The sequence below is a fragment of the Salvelinus sp. IW2-2015 genome, linkage group LG7, assembly GCF_002910315.2.
Source record: "Salvelinus sp. IW2-2015 linkage group LG7, ASM291031v2, whole genome shotgun sequence".
In the NCBI taxonomy this organism is placed as follows: domain Eukaryota; kingdom Metazoa; phylum Chordata; class Actinopteri; order Salmoniformes; family Salmonidae; genus Salvelinus; species Salvelinus sp. IW2-2015.
Genome location: NC_036847.1, coordinates 11,874,249 through 11,898,984, shown reverse-complemented (window position 1 = coordinate 11,898,984; position 24,736 = coordinate 11,874,249). Strand labels below are relative to the sequence as shown.

The following is a 24,736-nucleotide window of genomic DNA, read 5'->3' as shown; positions in this document are numbered from 1 at the left end:
ATTGCACAGAAGTGTTTGTTTTTGTATGCCTATATTTAACAGTAATTACACATTTATTAATTACATCACAAACCGCAGCAATTAGACAAAAAGCATTTGGGCTAGCCTATCCTCAAATGCATCATGTCTTTTTACAACTTGGTTGCTCCCAGTCCCCAGCCTGGTCCCCTACGTGACAACGTATGGGTGTGAACAAGAATAATTTTCGAAGAATATTGCATAATGCTGACAACGTCACTGCCCTAACTTTTGACGACAGATGCATCTCTGTCTATTACTGTTTTGAAGTTCGTCCTCAGTGCAGGTCAACAGGTAAGATGTTCAGAATTATTCCATTTGTTTGGCCCTATGCAATTTAGCTAGCATAATATTATTGCGTATGATACTTCAAATTAGGCAAATGTACACTTATAGGCTAAAGGAACCCACAAGTAGGCATGCTGTGTGTCTATATGGTCGTTGACAGCTAGCCTACATGTCAAGTTCAGGAATGTTAAGATAAGAGTTTTGACTGTTACCTAAATAATATATAACAGACAAATACATGTTATGTCGTGCTTCTCATTGTATCATCTCTAAGTGCTAAAAAACAACACCAACAAAGATATAAAGAAAGCTATAAAAAATACACAAAGAAGATAACCCTAAAACCATAGATGGACTACAGGAATGCACATAGCGTGTCACTTGAATGTGAATAAATGTAAACTGTGTTTGGTCGTTACTCCTCAAGCATTAGGGTCAATGGTTTAGTTCCCTGGGACGTTTGACCGAATAACGGCCTCATAATGCTCAGCTGCTGTGGCTCTAGATAGACTAACTTGGAGGTCAGATAACCTCATACCACAATAATAAACTACAGATCCTGAGAATTGTCTTCTTATCCCCTAACCGCAGACCAGCTGAGTAGCCATAGGGGGTCCTATATTCTTTACATGAAATGCTCGTTCAAGCTAAGGATTAGTTAGTTCCAAACAAAACAACCATTAAAACAATGAGTGTGGAAACCATTATTATTATTATTATTATTATTATTATTATTATAATCCGAAATGGCTGGCTTGGACTTTTTATTAATTAGGATTTATAAACTAGTTTGGTCACGGTGACAGAAATAGTATAGGCCAAATATGTCTGTGTTTTGTCATCAAAAACTAAAAGACATCCACGTCGTCTCATGAGATTCGATTTTTAAATACACTGACGCTCACTAATAATCGTCCACAGTCCCTGCGCAATGACGTCTTTTTGTCGGAATCTTGCCTCAGCACCTTGCAGAGCATGAAAAGCGCGCCTGCACAGACAAGATAAGCCGCGCCCGCAGGCGCACCTATACCATCAACTCTCTTTATTTTCTTCAAACGTAAATAATGGGCCACACTGTTCACACATTTCTGGAACAATTTCAAATCACGAAAACCTTATATTGCTGAAAGTTCGATTCAACGTGTGTTCCCCGCTCTCTTGAACGTAGTAGGCATAGTCCTATATTTCGTTTTAATTTCCCCTTTAAAATGCAAGGTTATGAAAGATTATGGAAGATGGTGGCAATAGCATTACATTGGCTACTTCAGGACTATTGTACATTAGCCTACAGTGACCTTCAACTTGCCTAAGCCTGTTTAAAAGTACTGTAGGCTTAAACTAGTGTAAATAGCATTTAGCATAGATACTACATCTATAACAAAGTGTCAGAATTGTATGTTTTAAAGGTCTTATGTCCTATGTCTCATGTGTTGATCCAGAGTCAAAACTGCTCCAAGAGCCATGGCCGCTTTCCTTCACCACTGCCCCTTCCTGAAGTCGGCCCCCAAGCCTTTTTTGCTGAAAACTGGGGCTGCCCTCCTCTCTATGGCCGACCGATGCCCCATGATCGCCCGCCAGATCACTGTTTGTGCCTCAATCCCCAAGGAGAGGAAGACAACCATCCATTCTACCCAGTCAGCAGGCATCCTGCCCCTGAGTGTGGACTCAAAGCGTCATTTTGCCCAATCAGCAACCCAGGTGGCTGTCTCCATGTCCAAGGGATGTCCCTTTGTCTCCAATCAGATTGGCATGGTAAGAGCGAGCCCTGAGGTTCAGGAGGACGTCCCGACGGAGTCTAGCCCAGGTAAAGACAACACAATAGTAGTTGATTTGTTTATTTGGATCCCCATTGGCTTTTGCAGAAGCTGCAGCTACTCTTCATGGGGTCCACAAAAAACACAAAACATGACAAATTACAAAACAGAAGGGCAGACACACAATTAAAATACAATGATATACAAACAATACAAGTAAAAAAGACTACAAACAATACAACAACAAAATAAAATAGTGTGTTAGAGTGTGTCTGTGTGTGCGTGTGTGTCCCCTCACAGTCCCTGCCGTTCCATGATATGTTTTTTAAAGAAGTTAATTTAAAGCAGTTAACTCAGATTAATACTTCAAGAGTTCCGTTGAAAGTAAAAGGTTGTGTCTCAAAAAAGTATATTTCCATAGTCAAGGCCTGTCTTACCTCTTGTCTCACCTCATCTAACCTGGTCTAAACCTGTCTCACCTCACCTAACCTGGTCTAAACCTGTCTCACCTAACCTGGTCTAAACCTGTCTCACCTAACCTGGTCTAAATCTATCTCACCTCATCTAACCAGGTCTAAACCTGTTTCACCTCACCTAACCTGGTCTAAACCTGTCTCACCTCACCTAACCTGGTCTAAACCTGTCTCACCTCACCTAACCTGGTCTAAACCTGTCTCACCTCATCTAACCTGGTCTAAACCTGTTCTCACCTCACCTAACCTGTTCTAAAACCTGTCTCACCTGTCTAAACCTGTCTCACCTCACCTGGTCTAAACCTGTCTCACCTCATCTAACCTGGTCTAAACCTGTCTAACCTCACCCAACCTGGTCTAAACCTGTCTCACCTCATCTAACCTGGTCTAAACCTGTCTCACCTCATCTCACCTGTTCTAAACCTGTCTCACCTCATATAACCTGGTCTAAACCTGGTCTAAATCTGTCTCACCTCATCTAACTTGGTCTAAACCTGTCTCACTTTATCTGTAGGCCGTCATTGTAAATAAGAATGTGTTCTTAACTGACTTGCCTAGATAAAGGTTAAATAAAAACATACAAATCTCTCATCAACCCTCAAATAGGAAAGACTGGCATGCATGTTGTTGATGTTAGTTCTGTGTGTGCAGTTAAGGGCAAGGCGTGCTGCTCGGTTTTGAGCCAGCTGCAGCTTTGCTAGATATTTATTTGCTGCACTTGACTCTATTACCGGGCTGTAATCAGGATGGGACAAGACCAGACCCTGAACAACTAGTACAGTAGATTTTTGTGTAAAACAAAATCTGGTATTTTTATAACAGACATACCCTTCCCCATCTTCACAATAACTTTGTCCATATGACTTGACCATGATAATTGACCATCTAATGTTATACCTAGGAGTTTAGCTTACAAAACTTTCTCAGTGGACACACACAAACACCAGCGCAAACACAGCAAACACAGCAGACACACTTTGGTAGACACAAACAACAAGTCCAAGTTCTAAACACAGTGAAGAAATTTACACTTGCCCCAAAATCCTATTAAAACCAGCATCACTGAAGACAAAGAAACAAACTGGGGTAAAAATGGACGAGCTTAGCATAAATGAGAAATACTTTACAATATAGTACAGACTGTTATACCCCTGCTCTCTGTCACAGGTATGAAAAGTTCTCTTTTGAAGGAACTCGAGGACTCCATCATGCTGAAGGTTCAAACCCCCAGAGTGTCCCACCTCCTGAAGGACAATATAGGTGAGTCAGTTCATAAGACCAGTGTGACTCGTTTGCATTGACTCAATCAGAGGAGAAGTTGCACTGTAGTTCTACAAGAAATTATATTGACATAATACAGTACATAACTCGGAACTGTTTTCAGTCACACTTTATATTAAGCGGTAATTTGATACCAGTTTAATGATTATTGCATTGGCAGGTACTGTGTAAATACATTTCCACAAGTTGTATTACATACAACTTATCTGTTTGCACAGCTTTTAAAGGGAACGGATTACCAAGTATAGGCCTACTTACAATCGCGTATTCTCATGCAATAATTATGCACAGCGAAATGAGATTTAAACACACGCAATTTGAGTTGATTTTTAAACGGGCTCCCGAGTGGCGCAGCAGTCTAAGGCACTGCATCTCAGTGCAAGAGGTGTCACTACAGTCCCTGGTTCAAATCCAGGCTGTATCACATCTGGCTGTGATTGGGAGTCCCATAGGGTGGTGCACAATTGGGCTGGCGTAGGCCGTCAATGTAAATAAGAATTTGCCACATTCAGGCATCACTACCGGTATGTAAAGTGGGACCCAATTTTCTTTTCATTCAATGATTCATTCTTCATCATAATTAACAAGTTATTGGATCTAGAATCACATGTAACTTGAGAAACTATATGAATGTCTTTTGAATAATTTTAAGTCCTTCACAAAATAATTTGCTGACACTATTATACTTTTAACCCCTACAGTGGGCCCCAGTTTCGACTACGATGGTTTCTTCGACAGGAAGATCTCTGAGAAGAAGAACGACCACACCTACCGAATCTTTAAGACAGTGAATCGGCGCGCTGACGTCTTTCCCTTTGCCGAAGACTACTCCATGGCCGGGCGGGAAGGCTCCCAGGTGTCTGTCTGGTGCAGTAACGACTACCTGGGCATGGGCAGCCACCCCCGGGTCCTCAACGGAATTCAGTAAGCCAGACATCAAGATTCTTTCTCAATTCATCTTTCCTTGATCCCTCACATCCTCTCTCCTCAAAACGCATTGGAGAAGGGGAGTGAGTTTGGACCTTCTCTTCCAACATGGTTAAGAAGGAGGTGAGGAGATAGGATGCAAGGAATCACAGAAAGACAAATAGAGATTGAGCCCGTGATGTAGTGCAAAAAGACCAGACACTAATTCAACCGACTCAATTCCTTAGATATTCAATTAGGTATTCTGCGTACATGTGTGGCTCATCATACTGCAGTACATTATATTCTTACGCTACCCCCAGAAGAAAAGCTTAGTCTAGAAACAAACCAGTTCAATGTTCAAACTGTATTAGAATGTTCAAGAAAGTTTAAGTACTGTATTATAAAGTTCAAAGCAGTTGACCGTAGCAAGGGCTAAACTAAATATTGAACAAACTCGCTGTATTTGTCAGGACCCGGTGCGAGAAACAGTCACTAATAATCGTCAGAACCCAGAAGATGAGGCAGACACAGCAGTACTAGAGATGGTGGTTTAATTAAAGAACAAAATCTTCAGGCAAAGAAACTAAATCCACAATGTCCAAAAATAAAGCCAAGAGGCACAAAATGGAAATCCTCCAAAATACAAAAGAAACTCCACAAAGTGGTAAAAAACAGCAGGGAAAAACAAACCTCAAAAGACTACTCAAATAATACACAAGAACTAAACCAGAGAACCTCTGGAAAATCCAACAAGAGAAATATCTATATAAAACAAGGTTTGGGCTGGGGCTGGGTGCTAACTTACAAACACTGAGCAAGGAACTGAGGAACACACAGGGTTTAAATACTAACAAGGGAATGACCTACAGGTGCAAACAATAATAAGAGCAAGAAAAACAAAAGGTACAAAAAAGGTGCAATGGGGACATCTAGTGACCAAAACCCGAACAGTCTTGGCCAAAACCTGACAGAATCCCCCTCCTAGGAACGGCTCCTGACGTTCCTACCAGCCTTCTCAGGGTGGAGGGTCCTGAACTGACGAATGAGGTCAGGGTCCAGTATGTCCTTGGCAGGAACCCAGGAGCGCTCCTCGGGACCGTAGCCTTCCCAGTCCACCAGATACTGCCAGGACCGCTGCACCCGGCGGGAATACAGTATCCGGTGGACGGTATAAGCCGACTGGCCACCGATGACACGGGGCGGAGGAGGAGGTCTGCCTGCCGGGATAAGGGGAGAAAAAACAACAGGTTTTAATAAAGAAATGTGAAATGTTGGATTGATCTTAAGGGATCTGGGTAAGTGCAGGCGAAAAGTAACGGGATTGACTCTCCTGGCAATCTTAAAGGGACCGATGAACCTCTGGGACAGCTTGCGAGACTCCACCCGTAGTGGTAAGTTCTTAGTTGAGAGCCATACTCTCTGGCCGGGGTACAGGGTAGGACCGGGACGGCGACGTCTGTTGGCTTGTCGTTGGTACTGCTGAGAGGAACGCAGAAGATTAAGACGTGCCTTCTTCCACGTAAGCCGACAGCGTCTGATGAACCTCGAGGCTGAAGGCACTCTGACTTCTGCCTCCTGGTCCGGGAACAATAGAGGCGCATAGCCAAACTGACACTCATGCGGGGATATACCAGTGGAGGAGGAGCACAAGGTGTTGTGCGCGTACTCGGCCCAAACAATGAAGGATGACCATGTGGACGGGTTGTTGGAAACCATGCATCTGAGGGTGGTTTCCAGCTACTGATTCATCCTCTCAGTTTGGCCATTGGACTCCGGATGGTACCCTGAAGATAAACTGGCCGTGGCCCCTATGAGTTGGCAGAAGGCCTTCCAAAACCTTGAGGCGAACTGGGGACCTCTGTCGGAAACCATATCTTGCGGAATCCCAAAGACTCGGAACACATGGTTAATCACCAACTCAGCTGTTTCCTTGGCAGAAGGTAATTTGGTCAAGGGAACAAACCTGGCCGCCTTAGAAAACCTGTCGATGATGACTAGGATCGTAGTATTACCATGGGACGGAGGAAGGCCAGTAATAAAGTCCAACGAGATATGGGACCAGGGTCGGTGGGGAATAGATAAAGGGTGAAGGAGTCCTTGAGGGCGGAGGTGAGAAGATTTGCCMTGGCAGCACACGGAACAGGCCTTGACGAAAGTGGCAACGTCTTCTTTTATGGTVGGCCACCAGAACTTACGCTGGATGAACTCCAARGTGCGACCTRCGCCCGGGTGACAGGTGAGGCGAGAGGAGTGCCCCCACAGAAGGACTTGGGACCTAGCTGCCTTGGGAACAAACAACCGATTAGCAGGACCTCCTCCAGGGCCCGGTTCGATGGCTTGAGCTTGTTTCACGGTATCCTCCACTTGCCACGAGATCGGAGCCACGATCTTAGCGGCCGGAAGGACAGTCATGTCRGTATCTTCTCGAATGGCAGGAGAGTAGATTCGTGACAAGGCGTCCGGTTTGAGATTCTTCGACCCGGGTCTATAGGTGAGGATAAACTGAAATCGGCTGAAGAAAAGAGACCATCGAGCTTGTCTGGAGTTCAACCGCTTCGCCTGCTGGATATACTCCAGATTTTTGTGGTCCGTAAGCACTTGAAACGGTTGAGAAGCCCCCTCGAGCCAGTGTCTCCATTCCTTCAATGCCATCTTAACCGCTAGGAGTTCACGATCCCCCACATTGTAATTCCTCTCGGCCGGGGTAAGCCGGTGAGAGAAGAAGGCGCAAGGATGAAGCTTCTTGTCTTCACCCCTCTGAGACAGGACAGCTCCAACCCCAACCTCTGATGCGTCTACCTCCACCACAAAAGGTTCATCCGCCGTTGGTAGTGTCAGGATGGGAGCAGAGAGGATGCGCTGCTTGAGTCCTTGGAAGGCCGTCTCAGCTTCTCTTCCCCACAGAAACCTTGTGTTGCCACCCTTGGTTACAGCTGAGAGAGGGGCTGCCACCGAGCTGAAGTTCTTGATGAACTTGCGGTAAAAGTTGGTGAAGCCCAGGAAACGCTGAACTTCCTTAACGGACTTGGGGTGGGCCAATCCGCTACCGCTCCTACCTTCTTGGGGTCCATCTGGACTCGACCGGGTTCCACTATAAATCCCAGGAATTGTACTCGAGAGGAATGGAATTCACACTTTTCCGGCTTAACGTACAAATGGCTGTCTAGGAGGCGTTTGAGCACTTGTCTGACATGCTTAGTGTGTTCTTGAAGGGAGCTCGAAAAGATGAGGATGTCATCCAAGTAAACAAACACGAAGATGTTAAGCATATCCCTAAGCACATCGTTTATGAGCGCTTGGAACACAGCCGGAGCGTTGGTCAGGCCGAAGGGCATCACCGAGTATTCGTAGTGACCAGTAGGCTGTTGAAAGCGGTCTTCCACTCGTCCCTGGGTTTGATCCGCACAAGATGGTATGCGTTCCGCAGGTCAAGCTTAGTGAAGACAACTGCTTCCTGGAGCAGCTCAAAGGCTGTGCCATAAGGGAGGTAGCGGGTAGCGGTTACGACGGTTATGGCATTGAGTCCCGGTAGTCAATGCAAAGTCGTAATCCACCGTCTTTCTTGGCCACAAAGAAAAACCCTGCTCCCGCCGGCGAGGTAGATGGACGCATGAGGCCTGCTGCCAGAGCGTCCTTGATGTAGGTATCCATAGCAGCTCGTTCGGGAGGAGAAGGGAAAAATCCGACCCCTGGGAGGGCAGGTCCCGGCAACAGGTCGATGGTGCAATCGTAAGGTCTATGGGTGGTAGTTTGGTGGCCCTCTGTTTGCTAAATACCAGTTTGAGGTCATGGTAACACTCGGGAACTCGGACAGGTCGATGGATTCTAGAGACTCGGAAGGGGAACTCTGGGAACTCGGGAAGATACAAGTGGCTTGGCACGTAGGACCCCACTGCTTGATAGTGCCCACAGACCAGTCGATGTGAGGGTTATGGCTGTGAAGCCAGGGATAACCAAGGACGAGAGGGAACTCGGAACAGGAGATCAGATGAAAGTTCATCACTTCCTGTGTTGGGAAACTGAAAGTCGCAAGGGGTAGTGCACGAGTGACAAGTCCAGATCCCAAAGGGCTCTATCCAACGTAGTAACCCTTATGGGGTCACTTAGAGGTTCAGAAGGAACGCCATTCTCCTTCGCCCAGACCCCATCCATGAAGACCTGCGGCTCCAGAGTCTACCAAGGCTTGAAGAGAAAACTCGTGGTCGTCCCAGGAAAAGGTAACTGGAATGAGCAGGCGGGGAGTTGGATGGATGGGAGGAGGTTATGTTTCCCGTTACAGTCCTCCCAGGCCTGCACGGGAGAGTGCGTTTCCCTGGAGCCCGGGACACGTGGAGCGGAAATGGCCCGGTTTGCCGCAATATAGACAGCATCGCTCCCTCATCCGGCGGTCTCTCTCAGCCTGGGAGATGCGTCCAACCTGCATGGGTTCTGGTGGAGCCAGCGAGGATAAAGGTGGAGACTCGGAGCTGGAACCGATAGGAGCTAGGGTGAGCGGTCTACGGTTGAGTTCTCTCTCTCTCAGACGCTGGTCTATGCGTGAAGCTTCCTTCCATAGTGGTCTTTCCTGACAAACATAAACTTAAGACGTGGATAGAGCTAGCTAGCTAGCTAGCTTGCAGATGCACAATTTGGCTCAGTGTTTCTGTCAGGACCCGGTGCGAGAAACAGTCACTAATAATCGTCAGAACCCAGAAGATGAGGCAGACACAGCAGTACTAGAGATGGTGGTTTAATTAAAGAACAAAATCTTCAGGCAAAGAAACTAAATCCACAATGTCCAAAAATAAAGCCAAGAGGCACAAAATGGAAATCCTCCAAAATACAAAAGAAACTCCACAAAGTGGTAAAAAACAGCAGGGAAAAACAAACCTCAAAAGACTACTCAAATAATACACAAGAACTAAACCAGAGAACCTCTGGAAAATCCAACAAGAGAAATATCTATATAAAACAAGGTTTGGGCTGGGGCTGGGTGCTAACTTACAAACACTGAGCAAGGAACTGAGGAACACACAGGGTTTAAATACTAACAAGGGAATGACCTACAGGTGCAAACAATAATAAGAGCAAGAAAAACAAAAGGTACAAAAAGGTGCAATGGGGACATCTAGTGACCAAAACCCGAACAGTCTTGGCCAAAACCTGACAGTATTAATGACAAAATGTTCTGCATTAGACAAAAACATTACGAGTATGGTAATAAACCAAGCTCCTTGCCTATCAATTGAAAAAGAAAAAATCCGAACGCAAGATTAACGCTATTAGTTTACAGAATAACTCAGTCACCTATGACCCAATTTCTGCAATCCAACTATTCACCTCATGAATTACAATCATATTTAGACAGCAGTTCTCTCCCAAAACTATCCTAACCAGAGCTTCTGTTTCTCAATTATCCTTTTACCCTTGAGGAAGTGTTTGCAGCAATTAAATCTATTCCTAATAATAAATTCCCAGGCCCAGATGGCTTCCCAGGTGAATTTTACAAGCAGTTCTGGCCAGAACTATGTCCTATATTTACATGATAGATTACTTTTGTGTTAAGGGAATTTTGCCATATTCTATGAATATACCAGTGGCTTCTATCAGTGTCTTGCTTAAAAGTGGGAAGGGCTCATTAGAACGCTCTTCTGTCAGACCGATAAGTTTGTTGAATTTTGATTCCGAGGTGATAACTAAATTGATAGCCAGACGACTAGAGGCTCTATTATCCTCGCTTACCCCGATCAAATGGGATTTATAAAAAACTGGTATTCATCGGACAATGTTAGACGACTGTTTGATGTTATCAACCATTTAAATGAGCATAAGACTCCTTCTATATTGTTGTCATTAGATGCTGAGAAGGCGTTCAACAGAGTTGAATGTAATTTCCTATTCTTTGTTTTGCAAAAATGTCATATGGGTGCTAATTTCATCAAATGGGTCAAAGCGATTTATACAATTTCCAGAGCTATGGTCTCCACCAATGGTTTAAGGTCACAAGAATTTCCCCTGAGTAGAGGGACCCGGTGAGGCTGTCCTCTGTCTCCCCTTCTCTTCGCCATGGCCGTAGAACCGCTGGCAGAGTCCATACGTTCTAATGAGAGTACCATCGGTCCCCTTATTGCAGATCAGGAACATAAGGTATCTTTATATGCAGATTATGTTGTATCGTATGTTGTCAATCCAGTGAACTCCATTCCACATATCGTTGATACTAATGCCTAATTTGGTAAATTCTCTGGATACAAGGCTAATCTTATCAAATCTAATGCCTGTTTGCTAAATAGCCAGCTAAGAGATAAGTTGAGTTTGGTCTGTCCCTTTTCTTGGAAACAAAATGGATTCAACTATTTGGGAATAAATGTTACCCCAGTTCTAAAGAATTATCTAAATGAAAGACGACCTGATTTGTTGGTCCAGTCTCCCAGTAACTATGATTGGAAGGATAAACATAATCAAGCTGAATTGTCTTTCCAGATGTAATTATTTATTTCAAATGTTGACCTGTTATTTACCTTTTTTTTTAAATTTATTATTATTTAAAAAAGAATTGTATCAAGGTTTTTATTATTGGTCAACCCAAACTCGCAATTTGATGTCTTGGACTTTGGACAGACACTATGGGTTCAGATTGAAGCTCAATTTAGCCACCTTTTACCTCTAAAGAATCTTATGTTTGTGAATCAGGTCCAGCATATTTGTGATAACAAGAAGACCTTTACTATGTACAACACATGAATGGCATGGGCAGACTGTACAAAGTACTTAGGTATTTCAAACACGTATTCTATACTTGCGTCTATCTCTTGTAATCCTGACCTGCCCAATGTGATATCAAAGGTCGACCTCTATAGGTGGTGCTTGCTGGGTCTTATGAGTTTCGCTGACCTGTTCCATAGTGGCTAGAATACAATGAAGTAATTTATCAAAATCTGTAAGGAATACAACATCCCATGTACGGATTATTTTAGATGTCTTCAAATCCAAAATATTTTCCTTATGATTATCAAAGAAGGAGAGCTGAGATCTCAGTTGTAAGAAGTTGAAGAATTAATAACCACATCTATATTTATCAAAGGAATAATTGCTAAGATGTACTGTACATTGTCAAGACAATGGGAATCCGCCTTTATACCTCTTCAAAGGATTTGGGAAAACTATTTAGGTATGGAATTTGATGAGGAGGTATTGCTTGAGATCTGTAATAAGATACACTACCCATTTACTAGTTTGAATATTAAGGAAACAAACAAAAAATTATTTTTCATGTTTTATTTTACTCCTATTAAATTAAATCATATTAAATCATATTAAATCACACCTCAGACCGGAAAAGGAACCTTTTTGCAACGAAAGTATTTTGGCAACGCAATAAGCTATGGATTTCTGGTGCTCTATTCATACAGCCACTCAGATTATTTTAGATATTGGTCAAATCTCCAAGCCTTTACCTCCTTAATCACATGCCAAATATTAAGCTTGACTCAGACAAGACAAGGTTGCTGATGACTATTTCATACTTTGCAAAGAAATGTATTCTTGTGTGTGGGTAAAATGAAAACTCACCCACTTTTCAATTGTCGTTAAAACAAGTTGCAGATTCTTTACAGTTAGAAAAAATGACAACGGACTTACAGAATTGTGGTCCCACATTCCTAAAAGTATGGTTTCCTTTACTGTCCTTTATTAGAAAAAGCTTTTAAAAGGTGTTCGGGCATCCTGAGACCGAGCAAGTATCCTTGTTTCATATAAAGAAAGTGGAGGGGGGGGCGATAAAAATAATAATTGTACTAGTTTATCTAAAACAATTCTGAAACATAAATGTAATTATGAAATTGTATCTGCTGCTATTTGTCACCAAGTTATAATGCTAACTACACATGAACTGCATTTTCCGATGATAATTGTACCAGCTGCTATTTGGTATTTGTTATATTTATACAATTAAAACCAATTTGTCTTTATAACTGTTATGGGGAAGAAAGAAAAAATATTCAAAACATACCTTCTTTGATGTGTTGGAGCTGAGGTTAGTGTAAGATGTGATGTTTGACTGTGATTCTTCTTGTATTATCTCAGGGATGCCCTGAAGAGGCATGGCGCAGGTGCCGGAGGTACCAGGAACATCTCTGGCACCAGTAACTTCCATGTGCTGCTGGAGAAAGAACTGTCCCAGCTCCACCAGAAAGACGGAGCTTTGGTCTTCTCATCCTGCTTCGTGGCCAACGACTCCACCCTCTTCACCCTGGCCAAAATGCTGCCAGGTTAGCCTAAACCCAGGGCCCTCCCTGGTCACCAAGCTGAAAGTCAAACATTGACAGAGGATGAGAGGTAGCATGATCCAGGATCTGTTTGTGCTATCTTGCTAACTTGTGACAATGACCATAGGAGTTGACAAGATAGCAAAACAGATCTGGGACCAGGCTAGATGAGAGATAGCAATGAGAATAATAGTCAATACTTATAGCATTTCATTCTAATCAGAACTTCAGCATTGCTTTCAAGGGCAATGTGGTCACATTAGTGGCACCAATCTATATTCCAAAATACGTTCTTTGTACTATAATGCACACACTATCATTTCTGGTAGACATAGAGTTAGAAGCTCATTCTGCCTTGTGGGCTCTCTGCTTTGAAATACAGGCTGTGAGATCTACTCTGACATGGGGAACCACGCTTCAATGATCCAGGGCATAAGGAACAGCGGCGCCAAGCGCTTCATCTTCCGCCATAATGACAGCCAACACCTGGAGGAGCTGCTGAGTGGCTCCGACCCCAAGACACCCAAAATCGTGGCCTTTGAGACCGTGCACTCCATGGATGGTAAGTGTCACGAAATGGGCTACACAGTCATGTTGCATGTTAGTTCATCTTTGGTTGTCTTTCATAATATATATTTTGCTAGGGGGTTGTGGTGGTTTAACATGAGATAAGCATGCAGTATTATTTATTTGTTGCTAATTCTTTATGTTACGTCCTCTCATATTAATATATTAAGTTCTAAAAACATAATATCCCAGTCAGTGTTGATTTTGAGTGCTACACATTTCATAATTCTGTATTGCTTAGTGCCTCAGTAATAATATCCACGGTCTCTCAGTTATTTACAGTAAAAGGTGGTACATCCTATTTCATCTCACTCGCTCTCAGGTGCTATATGTCCCCTGGAGGAGCTATGTGATGTGGCCCATCGTTATGGGGCCTTGACGTTTGTTGATGAGGTCCATGCTGTGGGCCTGTATGGAGCCCATGGGGCCGGTGTGGGAGAGAGAGACAACATCATGCACAAGATTGACATTGTCTCTGGAACCTTGGGTAAGAAATAAACAGGTTTGATAAGAGTGTCTATGTTTTATGGATTTGTTGTTGTTTTTATAAGTGTATTTTGTACCATGTTGTATTGCATTTTATTCTGTACTATTGGTGCTTCCTCTTGCCCATGGCTCACCTAAAAAAGAGATTAATATATCAATGGGAATCACCTGGTTAAATAAAATATAAATAATTAAAATGAACAGATGTGTCTGTAACAAGGACAGTTCTTGACTAGGCCAACGAGGGACACCAGTTGATTCCCACTTATTTCATTTGTTTTATTTCAAGGATCTAAAAAATCCTGGATTTGCTACCACAAACTGAAGTAGTAATATGTGTTTATGAATTAATTTAATTATACACACTTGCAGTGATGCAGGTTCCATCTTGGCTGTAACCATTTAGTCTCTGTCTGTCTTAGCTTGTCTCAGAGCTAGGGAAATGCCCCTCACAGCAGAGATGAATTTGATTGAGCCAAGTGAGTCTCCCCAGGAAGAGGTTCCATTTAACCAATTAATGCCGGTCATTTATTAAATACATTTTTAATTAAACCTTTATTTAACTAGGCAATTCAGTTAAGAACAAATTCTTATTTACAATGACAGCCTACCGTGGAACAGTGGGTTACTGCCTTGTTCAGGGGCAGAACAACAGATTTTTACCTTGTCAGCTCAAAGATTTGATCCAGCAACCTTTCAGTTACTGGCCCAACGCTCTAACCACTAGGCTACCTGCTGTCATCAGGCACAAACTGACATTTATATCGCTGACATCGCAGTAACAACTTTCATCATGCTCTGGTGTTGGCTAACGGAGGGAACGGCAGAGGCTGCAGGCCAGGGGATATACATATCAGCTGTGGAAGTGCTCCCACACACCCAGTCTGGTCATACTGATAAGTCTCTCTAGGAGCAGTTTCCGTGAAAAGTTGCATCTTATGCACAGATCTAAGGTCAGCTTACCTTCTTTCAATCCTAACCTTCACCATTTGAAGTTAGAACTCAATATTACTTCAGATCAGCGCTTATAAAGGCGACCTTAGATGACAAGGTGGTATTAAGTAAATCTAGTCTTAGGCCTACTTATTTCAGAGTATGTGGTTGTCAATCTAGCTAGGTCACATTGGGGTCACATTCAAACTTGATCAACACTATTTGAACTAGGAATACTCCATCGCTTCCAAAATCCAATAAGCATAATGGTTCATTGTGATTTGAGGTGTGTTTGTTATAATATATCTATAAGTTATAGATATTGTATATGCCTTTTATTGTATATACAGTACCAGTGAAAAGTGTGGACACACCTACTCATTCCAGGGTTTTTCTTTATTTTGACTATTTTCTCCAGTGTAGAATAATGAACTTTCAACAAGGCACACCTGTTAATTGAAATGCATTCCAGGTGACTACCTCATGAAGATGGTTGAGAGAATGCCAAGAGTGTGCAAAGCTGTCATCAAGGCAAAGGGTGGCTACTTTGAAGAATCTCAAATATAAAATATATTTTGATTTGTTTAACACTTTTGGGTTACTACATGATTCCATATGTGTTATTTCATAGTTTTGATGTATTCACTATTATTCTACAATGTAGAAAATAGTAAAAATAAAGAAAAACACTTGAATGAGTAGGTGTGTCCAAACTTATGACTGGCACTGTATACAAATCATTCCATTTGATAATTATTTCTTCTTCTTCTGTTTCTTCTGTTTCTTCTTTTTCTGTTACTTCTTCTTCTTCTTCTTCTTCTTCTTCTTCTTCTTCTTCTTCTTCTTCTTCTTCGCCATTGCTGCAGGTAAAGCCTTTGGCTGCGTGGGGGGCTACATTGCCAGTAGCGCTTCCCTGGTGGACACGGTGCGCTCCTTCGCTGCAGGTTTCATCTTCACTACTTCGCTGCCCCCCATGGTGCTGGCTGGGGCCCTGGAGTCTGTGAGAGTCTTGATGAGCTCTGAGGGCCAGGCGCTGCGCAGGGCCCACCAGAGGAATGTCAAACACATGAGACAGCTGCTCCTGGAGAAAGGACTGCCTGTGGTCAACTGCCCCAGCCACATCATCCCAATAAAGGTACTGTAAGAGATTTACACTGCTACTACATCATTTGTGTTGATAAGGAGACAGGACGAAGACGATTGGATATGTTGAGCAGAGAATTATGGGTACTGTAGTACATGTTCTATTACTACTACAGCGTTAAGAGCAGTGGATACCCTAGCTATGTCACTCCAGTTATGAGAGTTACTGTGTCATTACTAGGGCCCTGCCTTTTTCTCAGCTTCTTGTTTCTCTGGTAGTTTTGTCCTCCTGCACCAAGACATAGATAGTTCCTTCTATTGACACCTGTTAAACTTTTTATTTTAAATCATCACATCTTGATAGTTGAATCGTCTCAAATAATGATCTAGTTGCCACAAATTAAGCTTCTAAGCATGTGGATTGTCTGTGCACCTCTCATTTAACTGGGTCATTTCCATGACTAAAGGGATATAACATTTCTAGAGATTAATTATCTGACTTAATTATCTGATGTGTTAATTATCTAATGAGTAGGAAGGTTGTGGAAGGGCCTGAAAAAGCCTGCAGTGACACCTTGAGTATAGTTGTAGATCGAAGATGTCATAGTAGGCCAGGTAGTGGAGAAAAAGGCCCTAGTCATTACTTCTGTGTGCAAGAGGTACTTTATCATACCAGCTTTGTTATTCCACAGGTATAAGACTTACTGGTATACCTACCCCAGAAACAACATGTAATCTATTATCAAAAGATTTGACCACTCAAACTACCTCTGTAGCCTGAGTGCCAGTCTGTTTACTGTATGCTCTCTTGCAAACCCTTATTGTATTCCATAAGGAGTTAGCAAGAGAGCAGAAACAGACTGGCACTCAGGCGGATAATTCTGTACATGGCAATGATGCTTGGATGTACTTAGAACCTGTTTGAGCACAGCACACTAAGTTCATTATCGAGATGATAGACTGAATTTATGTGTGTGTGCATGCATTGTCATCTCTCAGGTTGGTAACGCGGAGCTCAACTCCAAGGTGTGTGACATCTTGCTGGAGCGACACAACATCTACGTCCAGGCCATCAATTACCCGACCGTAGCCCGAGGCGAGGAGCTGCTGCGTCTGGCTCCCTCCCCTCACCACAACCCTGCAATGATGGAGTACTTTGTGGGTGAGTGACCAAGCCACCTGCTGCTACTGCTCTGACAGGGTTTCCCGTAGAACTGGCCTGTGTTCAAGCATCTCAGAGTAGGAGTGTTGATCTAGGATCAGTTCCACCCTGTCTGTATAATCATATACATTATGACCTAAAAGGCAAAACTGATCCTAAATCAGCTCTGAGACTCTTTGTGAATACGTCCAGTGGTGTTCAACCCATTAATGGTCAATGGTCATATTCGACACATCAGGGGGTCCGGAGAAAGAAAACTTCAACTACCAATAGTATCCTTCCTCAGTGTATTCATAAAAATGTGATCCCTGAATAACATCTGAATAGACTTAAAATAAGATACTACAGCCAATACTACTAGCTGTGTTAGCCGTGACTCACGTTTCTTTGTGTTTGACCCGTTTCACTTTGATTGACAGAGAGGCTCGTGGAGGTGTGGCAAGAAACGGGGCTCCTTCTGAACGGCCCGGCGACTGTCTCCTGCACCTTCTGTGACCGCCCACTGCACTTTGACCTGATGAGTGAGTGGGAGAAATCCTACTTTGGCAACATGGAGCCTCAATACATCACTGTGTCCGCATAGTACAAAACTCCATTCATTATACATCATTATCATTGTTATCATCATTATTATCACATCATTATCATCACATTATTGCTCTTATTTCATACCAGGTTTCATTCAAAGACTACACATTTGAATCTTATCTAATTCAGTATTTATTTTCTGTGTTTATTGTTTCTAAAGTAACTTGCTATCCCCAAAATATTTAAGATTACATTCATAATTCTGTGAAATAAAATGTGTGGCCCTTTTACATAGTGACTTAAAACGTAAAACCTGCACATGGGCACTTTCTAAAATAACAATTTAATCTCAAGGTGATATTTTGGATTGTATAGATTTCTGTATCAATTGTCTTGTGCTTTGGTCACCCGTAATAGTGAAAGACCACAATAATGAGTTGTCTCACTGATATGTCATTGAAACTGAAAATATGAAATAGAATCACTATTCAACTTGAATGTAACAAATTTAATGTAAAAATAAAAATACTGCTGTAGAAGCGATTTGGTTTATTACACAGGAATTCAAAAATACTAAAAAATAAATTGAAATAAAACAAAAAGTGTGTGTAGTTGCATCTTTTGAAAATAGTTTACCATCATACTAGTTATGTAGTAAAAAAGCTAAATGTAATTGCACAGCAATAATTTATGTTACTTGTTTGTTCCTTTGGCATTCTTTCAAACAAGCACCACATGGCAATATATGGTACCAGGTATCAATATTGTGTTGAAGTATTGTTCTTTGTATGCACCAAGGGATACCCATTGTTTCCATGTAATTTTCTATTAAATACCAGGAACAATATAAGTAACAGAATAGTCAAATATTACACATATATTCCATTACTTTTCCATGTCTACAAATAGTAATGTCTACAAAATACTACCCAAGGGAAACACAAGTTATTCTATTAGGCCTATCTTTGAATAAGATACACTACATGATCATGGGCATTAATATGGAGTTGGGAAGGCTTTCCACTACATGTTGTAACATTGTTGTGGGGACTTGCTTCCATTCAGCCACAAGAGCATTAGTGAGGTCGGCACTGATGTTGGGCAATGAGGCCTATTCGGTGGGGTTGAGGTCAGGGCTCTGTGCAGGCCAGTCGAGTTCTTCCACACCGATATCGACAAACCATTTCTGCATGGACCTCGCTTTGTGCATGGGGGCATTGTCATGCTGAAACAGGATAAGGCCTTCCCCAAACTGTTTCCACAAAGTTGGAAGCACCGAATTGTCTAGAATGTCATTGTATGTTATAGCGTTAATATTTCCTTTCACTGGAACTAAGGGGCCTAGCCCGAACCATGAAAAACAGCCCCAGACCATTATTCCTCATCCACCAAACTTTAGAGTTGGCACTATGCATTGGGGCAGGTAGCGTTCTCCTGGCATCCGCCAAACCCAGATTTGTCCGTCGGAATGTCAGATGGTGAAGCGTGATTCATTACTTCAGAGAAAGCGTTTCCACTGCTCCAGAGTCCAATAGCGGCGAGCTTTGGAGCACTCCATCCGACGCTTGGCATTACGCATGTTGACCTTAGAATTGTGTGCGGCTGCTCGGCCATGGAAATCAATTTCATGAAGCTCCCAACAAACTGTTGTTGTGCTGACTTTGCTTCCAGAGGCCGTTTGGAACCCGGTTGTGAATGTTGCAACCGAAGACGCGCTTCAACACTTGGCGGTCACATTCTGTGAGCTTGTGTGGCCTACCACTTCGCGGCTCAGCCGTAGTTGCACCTAGACGTTTCGAAATTCACAATAACAGCACTTACAGTTGACCGGGGCAGCTCTAGCAGGGCAGAAATTTGAAGAACTGACTTGTTGGAAAGGTGGCATCCTATGACGGTGCCACATTGAAAGTCACAAGCCCAGCCTCCACACACTGCAGGGCCTTGCCTCGATGGAGCGCCAGGGCCCGGGTGAAGTCATCGGGTGTAGGCCCCTTACAGGAGCACAGCACCAGGCTGCGGCCTCGCTGGCACAGGGCCTCGGCCCAGATGTGCGGCTCCTCTGAGGCTCGGCAAGCAGCGTCGAAGGGGCCCCCATGGCTCTGGATGACCCAATCCAGGACAGCCACGGCCTGTTCATGCAATTCAAGCTGGGTGAAGCAAGAGGCCCGTTGGCACAGGTACTGTGGTTGAGAGCAAGGGCACTCCCTGCTTCCTGGGCTGCTGCCTACAGTAACACAGACAGTTGTGTTAGTACGTATTATGAAGAGAGTTGACTGTTTTGTCTCGTAATAAGAGTTAATTGTGTTTTCTTGTGGTAAGAGTTGATTGCTTTGTCTTGCAATAAGAGTTTATTACTATGTCTTGTAATAAGAGTTGATTACTTTGCCTTGTAATAAGAGTTGATTACTTTGTCTTGTAATAAGAGTTTATTGTTTTGTCTTGTAATAAGAGTTTATTGTTTTGTCTTGTAATAAGAGTTGATTACTTTGTCTTGCAATAAGAGTTTATTGTTTTTGTCTTGTAATAAGAGTTTTATTGTTTTGTCTTGTAAATAAGAGTTTATTGTTTTTGTCTTGTAATAAGAGTTTATTTGTTTTGTCTTGTAATAAAGAGTTGATTACTTTGTCTTGCAAGAGTTTATTGTTTTGTCTTGTACTAAAGAGTTGATTACTTTGTCTTGCAATAAGAGTTTATTGTTTTGTCTTGTAATAAGAGTTTATTGTTTTGTCTTGTAATAAGAGTTGATAACTTTGTCTTGCGTGAGATGAAAAAAGTGATTATAAAACGGTTAGTTCTGACCAAGCAATCTGATTGGTCGGGAGGTGTTAGTTGTCCTTATTGTTTGTCCTTACATGTTTCGTCTTGTAACTAGTTAAATAGTTGTCATGTATTTGGTCTTACTTGTGCCATGCGTTTCCTGTGACTTGGGGGAATGAGGCTCAGCAGGAAGTCGAGAGTGGAGGGTTCTCTTTCGGCCAGCCGCCCTGCGGTACTTCTGTTGCCAGGCCTCCACCACGTCTATCCTGGCCTGAGCTGCAGCCTCCCGGGGTTCCTGGCAAAACACCTGAGTCAGGTGAGCTCTTGCTGCTTTCATCTCACCTGGTTCACAGAGGCAGATATTACAAAACAGTTGCATGTACTAACTGTGCACAGTCCAGCAGACGTTTTGAACAAAACCTTCATAAAAGTTAATCTGCTTAGATAGTGGTGCCCATACTGTGTCATCTGCAGAGCAGAACAGGACAAAGACCCAATCCCAAATCGACCCATAAAACCTGAGCCCTTATGTACTTCTGGAGAGCTGAGATAACTTGACAGGTTTAAGGTGTAATCATAGGCCATATGGTCTAGGGAATATGGCAAATTAATCAAAAAAGAGTATCCGCTGATGATAGATAAGGGAGCGTCCGTTGGCCAAGTGCCAATGATATCAGCTTTGGTCAGTAGTATATCCACATAGAGGCAATGCCATCTGGAGTCTCGGCAGTCTGTCCTCATCAGGGCTCCTCCAATTAGAAAGGCCTGTCGTAACGTTGTATTGATTAATGTGACAACTGCTGCTCATCGAATGATTAATGGTTTATAATTACGTGATTAAATGAATCAGGTAATTATTAACTCATCAACCTGGGGCACCATGGGAAAGTTTTGGCTTTATTGAGTTTCTATTTCCCAAATTAACTCAAAGAATATCAGAATATTGATTTTATAACAGTCGCTAATTTATTAATTTCCTCTACAGTCTCATTCTGAACGTCGCTTAATCCGTGAATCTGCACAAACCCGAGTCTCACTAAATAAATCCGTACCACACCAATTGAGTTGATTATTAATTTACTTACAAGCTAAAATGATAATATAAGATATACATACACAAACACACAGTTGAGGCTATTGATTAGAACTTAGTACAATGAAACAGGTCCCTAGAGGGCCAACACAATATGACACGTGTTACACAAAATGGGGATTTCAAAAGAGGGAGAAAGAGAGAGAGTGCACGAGAGAAAGGCACACTTGGGTACATTTGTCAACTATGCTTATTTTAACCCTAACCTTGCCCCGAACTTCTGCTCTTATGGGTCAGAATACAATGATGTAATTACGTGTTGAAGGTCTCCGATGGGGTGTCTCTTCGTGGACTCGGTTCCGACTTCTCTGATGACGGCACGTCTTCGGTTACCGGGTGTAACTCTCTGTTTGTCCACACGATGTCAGTGTCCTTTCTCTTAGGGGTCTGTTTCCTCGCCCTTGTTCTGAAAAGGGGTCTTCGGAGGACGGCTAATCAGCCGTGTAGATGTTTCCAGCGTGGGAATGAAAGCAGTGTAGCCACATGATTCCTTGGAGAGTGGTAACCGGGTGGTCCTGCTTGAATTAACCCTCTTAGTCACAGCTACTCATCCGTAGCATAGATTGTAAAAAGGTTTCTTTGTCTTCTTCAACCTCGTGTTCAATTTTGGGTTACAACTAATTCGAACCTTGGCTGCAGCTCGTGGTCACTTAGTCTGATGTTACTTCTTAATGGGCGTTTCTGCCTTTAGGGCAAGTTCTCTGGGTGTAACGAGTTACGAGGCAATGTCTGGATTTTACTCAGATCCAATTTAGACAACTAACTTCACATTTCATCTTTACAAAAACATTATCTTTGATCTGGACATTTTCCACACGACGTACAATATGCAAACATCAGGTATATCTTGTGAAAACTCCTCAAGTTACAATGTTTTCGTTATAACGTCGTCATTTAACTTTTAATAACATAACACAAATGACATTCATTTTCATATTCCATCTATCGTCACTACTACCATTTTCGGCTGACGAAACATATTATCCCAAAGTCCATTTATTGCATGTTACTGTTCTGATGTAGATTCTCCATAGGTCCATCATACATTCCCTCCCTCCATACTGAGAGGACAAAGGGATTTTGTCTGCTGCCTTAAGATTTACAATGTTGTCATAAAACCCCCCCACCTCCATACCTCTCCATCTCTCCTCCGCTGGTGGGTGTGAGAGATATCTCTGTAGGATTATGGTCCACGGTATCCTGACCCGAACAGGCCAGTCATGACAGGCCTCTCGGAGCTCTTCTTCCTGGCAGGTGACGGCCTTAGTCGCCAGGATCTCCGTCAGATAGGTCCTGCAGTATTGCTGCAGCCAATCACAGACCAGTTTCCCGGTCTTGTCTTTGAGCGACAGGATGTCTTTGGTGATGGCGTTGGCGCTTAGTTGATGCTCGGACAGTATATCCTGAGTACATTCCTGGAATTCAAAGACATGTTTACAATCATGTTGAGATTGTTGGCTCCGTTTTTCTGTGCTCCGTTTTATTTACTTAATAAGGAACACTCAAAATGTACACTTATAAATCATAACAATTTTTATCAAAATACAGCTGTAGACAGAAGTCCAAGATCAAACATCACACATACAACTGATGTCTCTCATGAGTTCTGCCTCATAGGAAAAGTCCAAGTTGCTTTTATCATGCTTGTAGTCAACCCCCTGTGACGTCACTGCATATGTCATTACCTGCTACTCCTCAGACCAAGCCCATGCATACACAGCTATACAAACTTGCAAGAGATACAATAGTTCCAGTGTATTCTAAGGCCTCAGCAGTAAATGTCCACTCCCCCAAGTTGATTTATAGAGGTATGTCTGACTAGTCTCTTATCTCTTCTACTCTCCAGCAGGGCTCTTTGTTTATCTTTGAAATTCTTTCTCACAGACCATTTTCTTTATAAGAGGCAGAGACTTAGAAAAGATTGTGGAACAATTCTAAAACTTTACAATGAATATACTTGAATATACTTGAATATACCCTACTTCCGGCGCCGACCGAGATGGCCGCCTCGCTTCGCGTTCCTTGGAAAATATGCAGTATTTTGTTTGTTTTTGTGTTATTTCTTACATCGGTACCCCAGGTAATCTTAGGTTTCATTACATACAGTCGGGAGGAACTACTGAATATACGATTAACGTCAACTCACCATCGTTCCTACCAGGAATATGACTTTCCCGAAACGGATCCAGTGTTTTGCCTTCCACCCAATACAATGGATCTGATCCCAGCCGGCGACCCTATGGCGACGCATTCACCAGCACATACACACACACACAACCACCACCACACACACACACTCACCACACACAACACACACAACACACGGTCATCTACCACTTTTTTGCAACACTTACACACACACTACTATCAGGCGAAACGCTATGGATCCACGACTAACTAGCAGCCACTGTACAGGGGAGGATGTAAACCTTTTGTGTCTGAGTTGGCGTTTGTCTGCCAAAAATGATCTAATGATTATGTGGATGAAGAATCATGGCCATACGAAAAGGAGATTTATGACAGTAAAGTCTGCTATAATACATCTCATGAAACAATCCTCCATTGTTCATAAAAGCCAGAGTCACAATTTGTAAAATGAGGTTAGTTTATCCAGAGTACGATCACAAAACAATAGCCACAGCGTAAATAATTTTCATCCTTGCCAATATACTTGGAAGCATTTGTGTCCTTCCTTATGGTTCCTATGGGGCTGTCCAGTTGGTCTTAATGAAGTACCTAGCCTCGGGTCGATATCCCTGGCTGATATCTAACTGGTTCTCTATAAGATAGCTACGCCGGTATATCTGACTGATATCGTTAACTGGTTGTCTAATATATATGATGCGTGGGTAACTTATCTGACTGATATCTAACTGGCTCTATACATATATGCATCGGGTATTACCGGCTGATATCTACCTGCGTCTCTCATAGGAAGTATTAGCCCTGGTATTGACGTGTTGCTGTGTGTCTAACTGGTCTCCTATAAATTAGCCTGGGTAGCATCTATTCTGGCTGATTTATTAAGATCTGGTTCTCTATAAATATGCCTGGGTTATTTGGCTTGGATATAGTTACACGTGGTCTCTGAGTAGATATTCAGGCGCTGTATTACTTACCTGATGATCTAACGGGTCTTATCTGGCTGCATGTGTGTT

General features: G+C 42.7%; 1 protein-coding gene across 1 annotated transcript; it reads left to right on the top strand.

Moving 5' to 3' along the window:
• Positions 1–209: 209 nt before the first annotated feature.
• alas2 (aminolevulinate, delta-, synthase 2) lies at positions 210–18,267 on the top strand. Its single transcript, XM_023990997.2, has 10 exons — positions 210–312; positions 1,746–2,110; positions 3,701–3,793; positions 4,516–4,738; positions 12,788–12,972; positions 13,352–13,531; positions 13,859–14,023; positions 15,822–16,090; positions 17,038–17,200; positions 17,620–18,267. The coding sequence occupies exons 2-10, from the start codon at positions 1,768–1,770 to the stop codon at positions 17,781–17,783; spliced, it is 1,785 nt and encodes a 594-aa protein (XP_023846765.1). The 5' UTR covers positions 210–312; positions 1,746–1,767; the 3' UTR covers positions 17,784–18,267.
• The last annotated feature ends 6,469 nt before the right edge of the window (positions 18,268–24,736 follow it).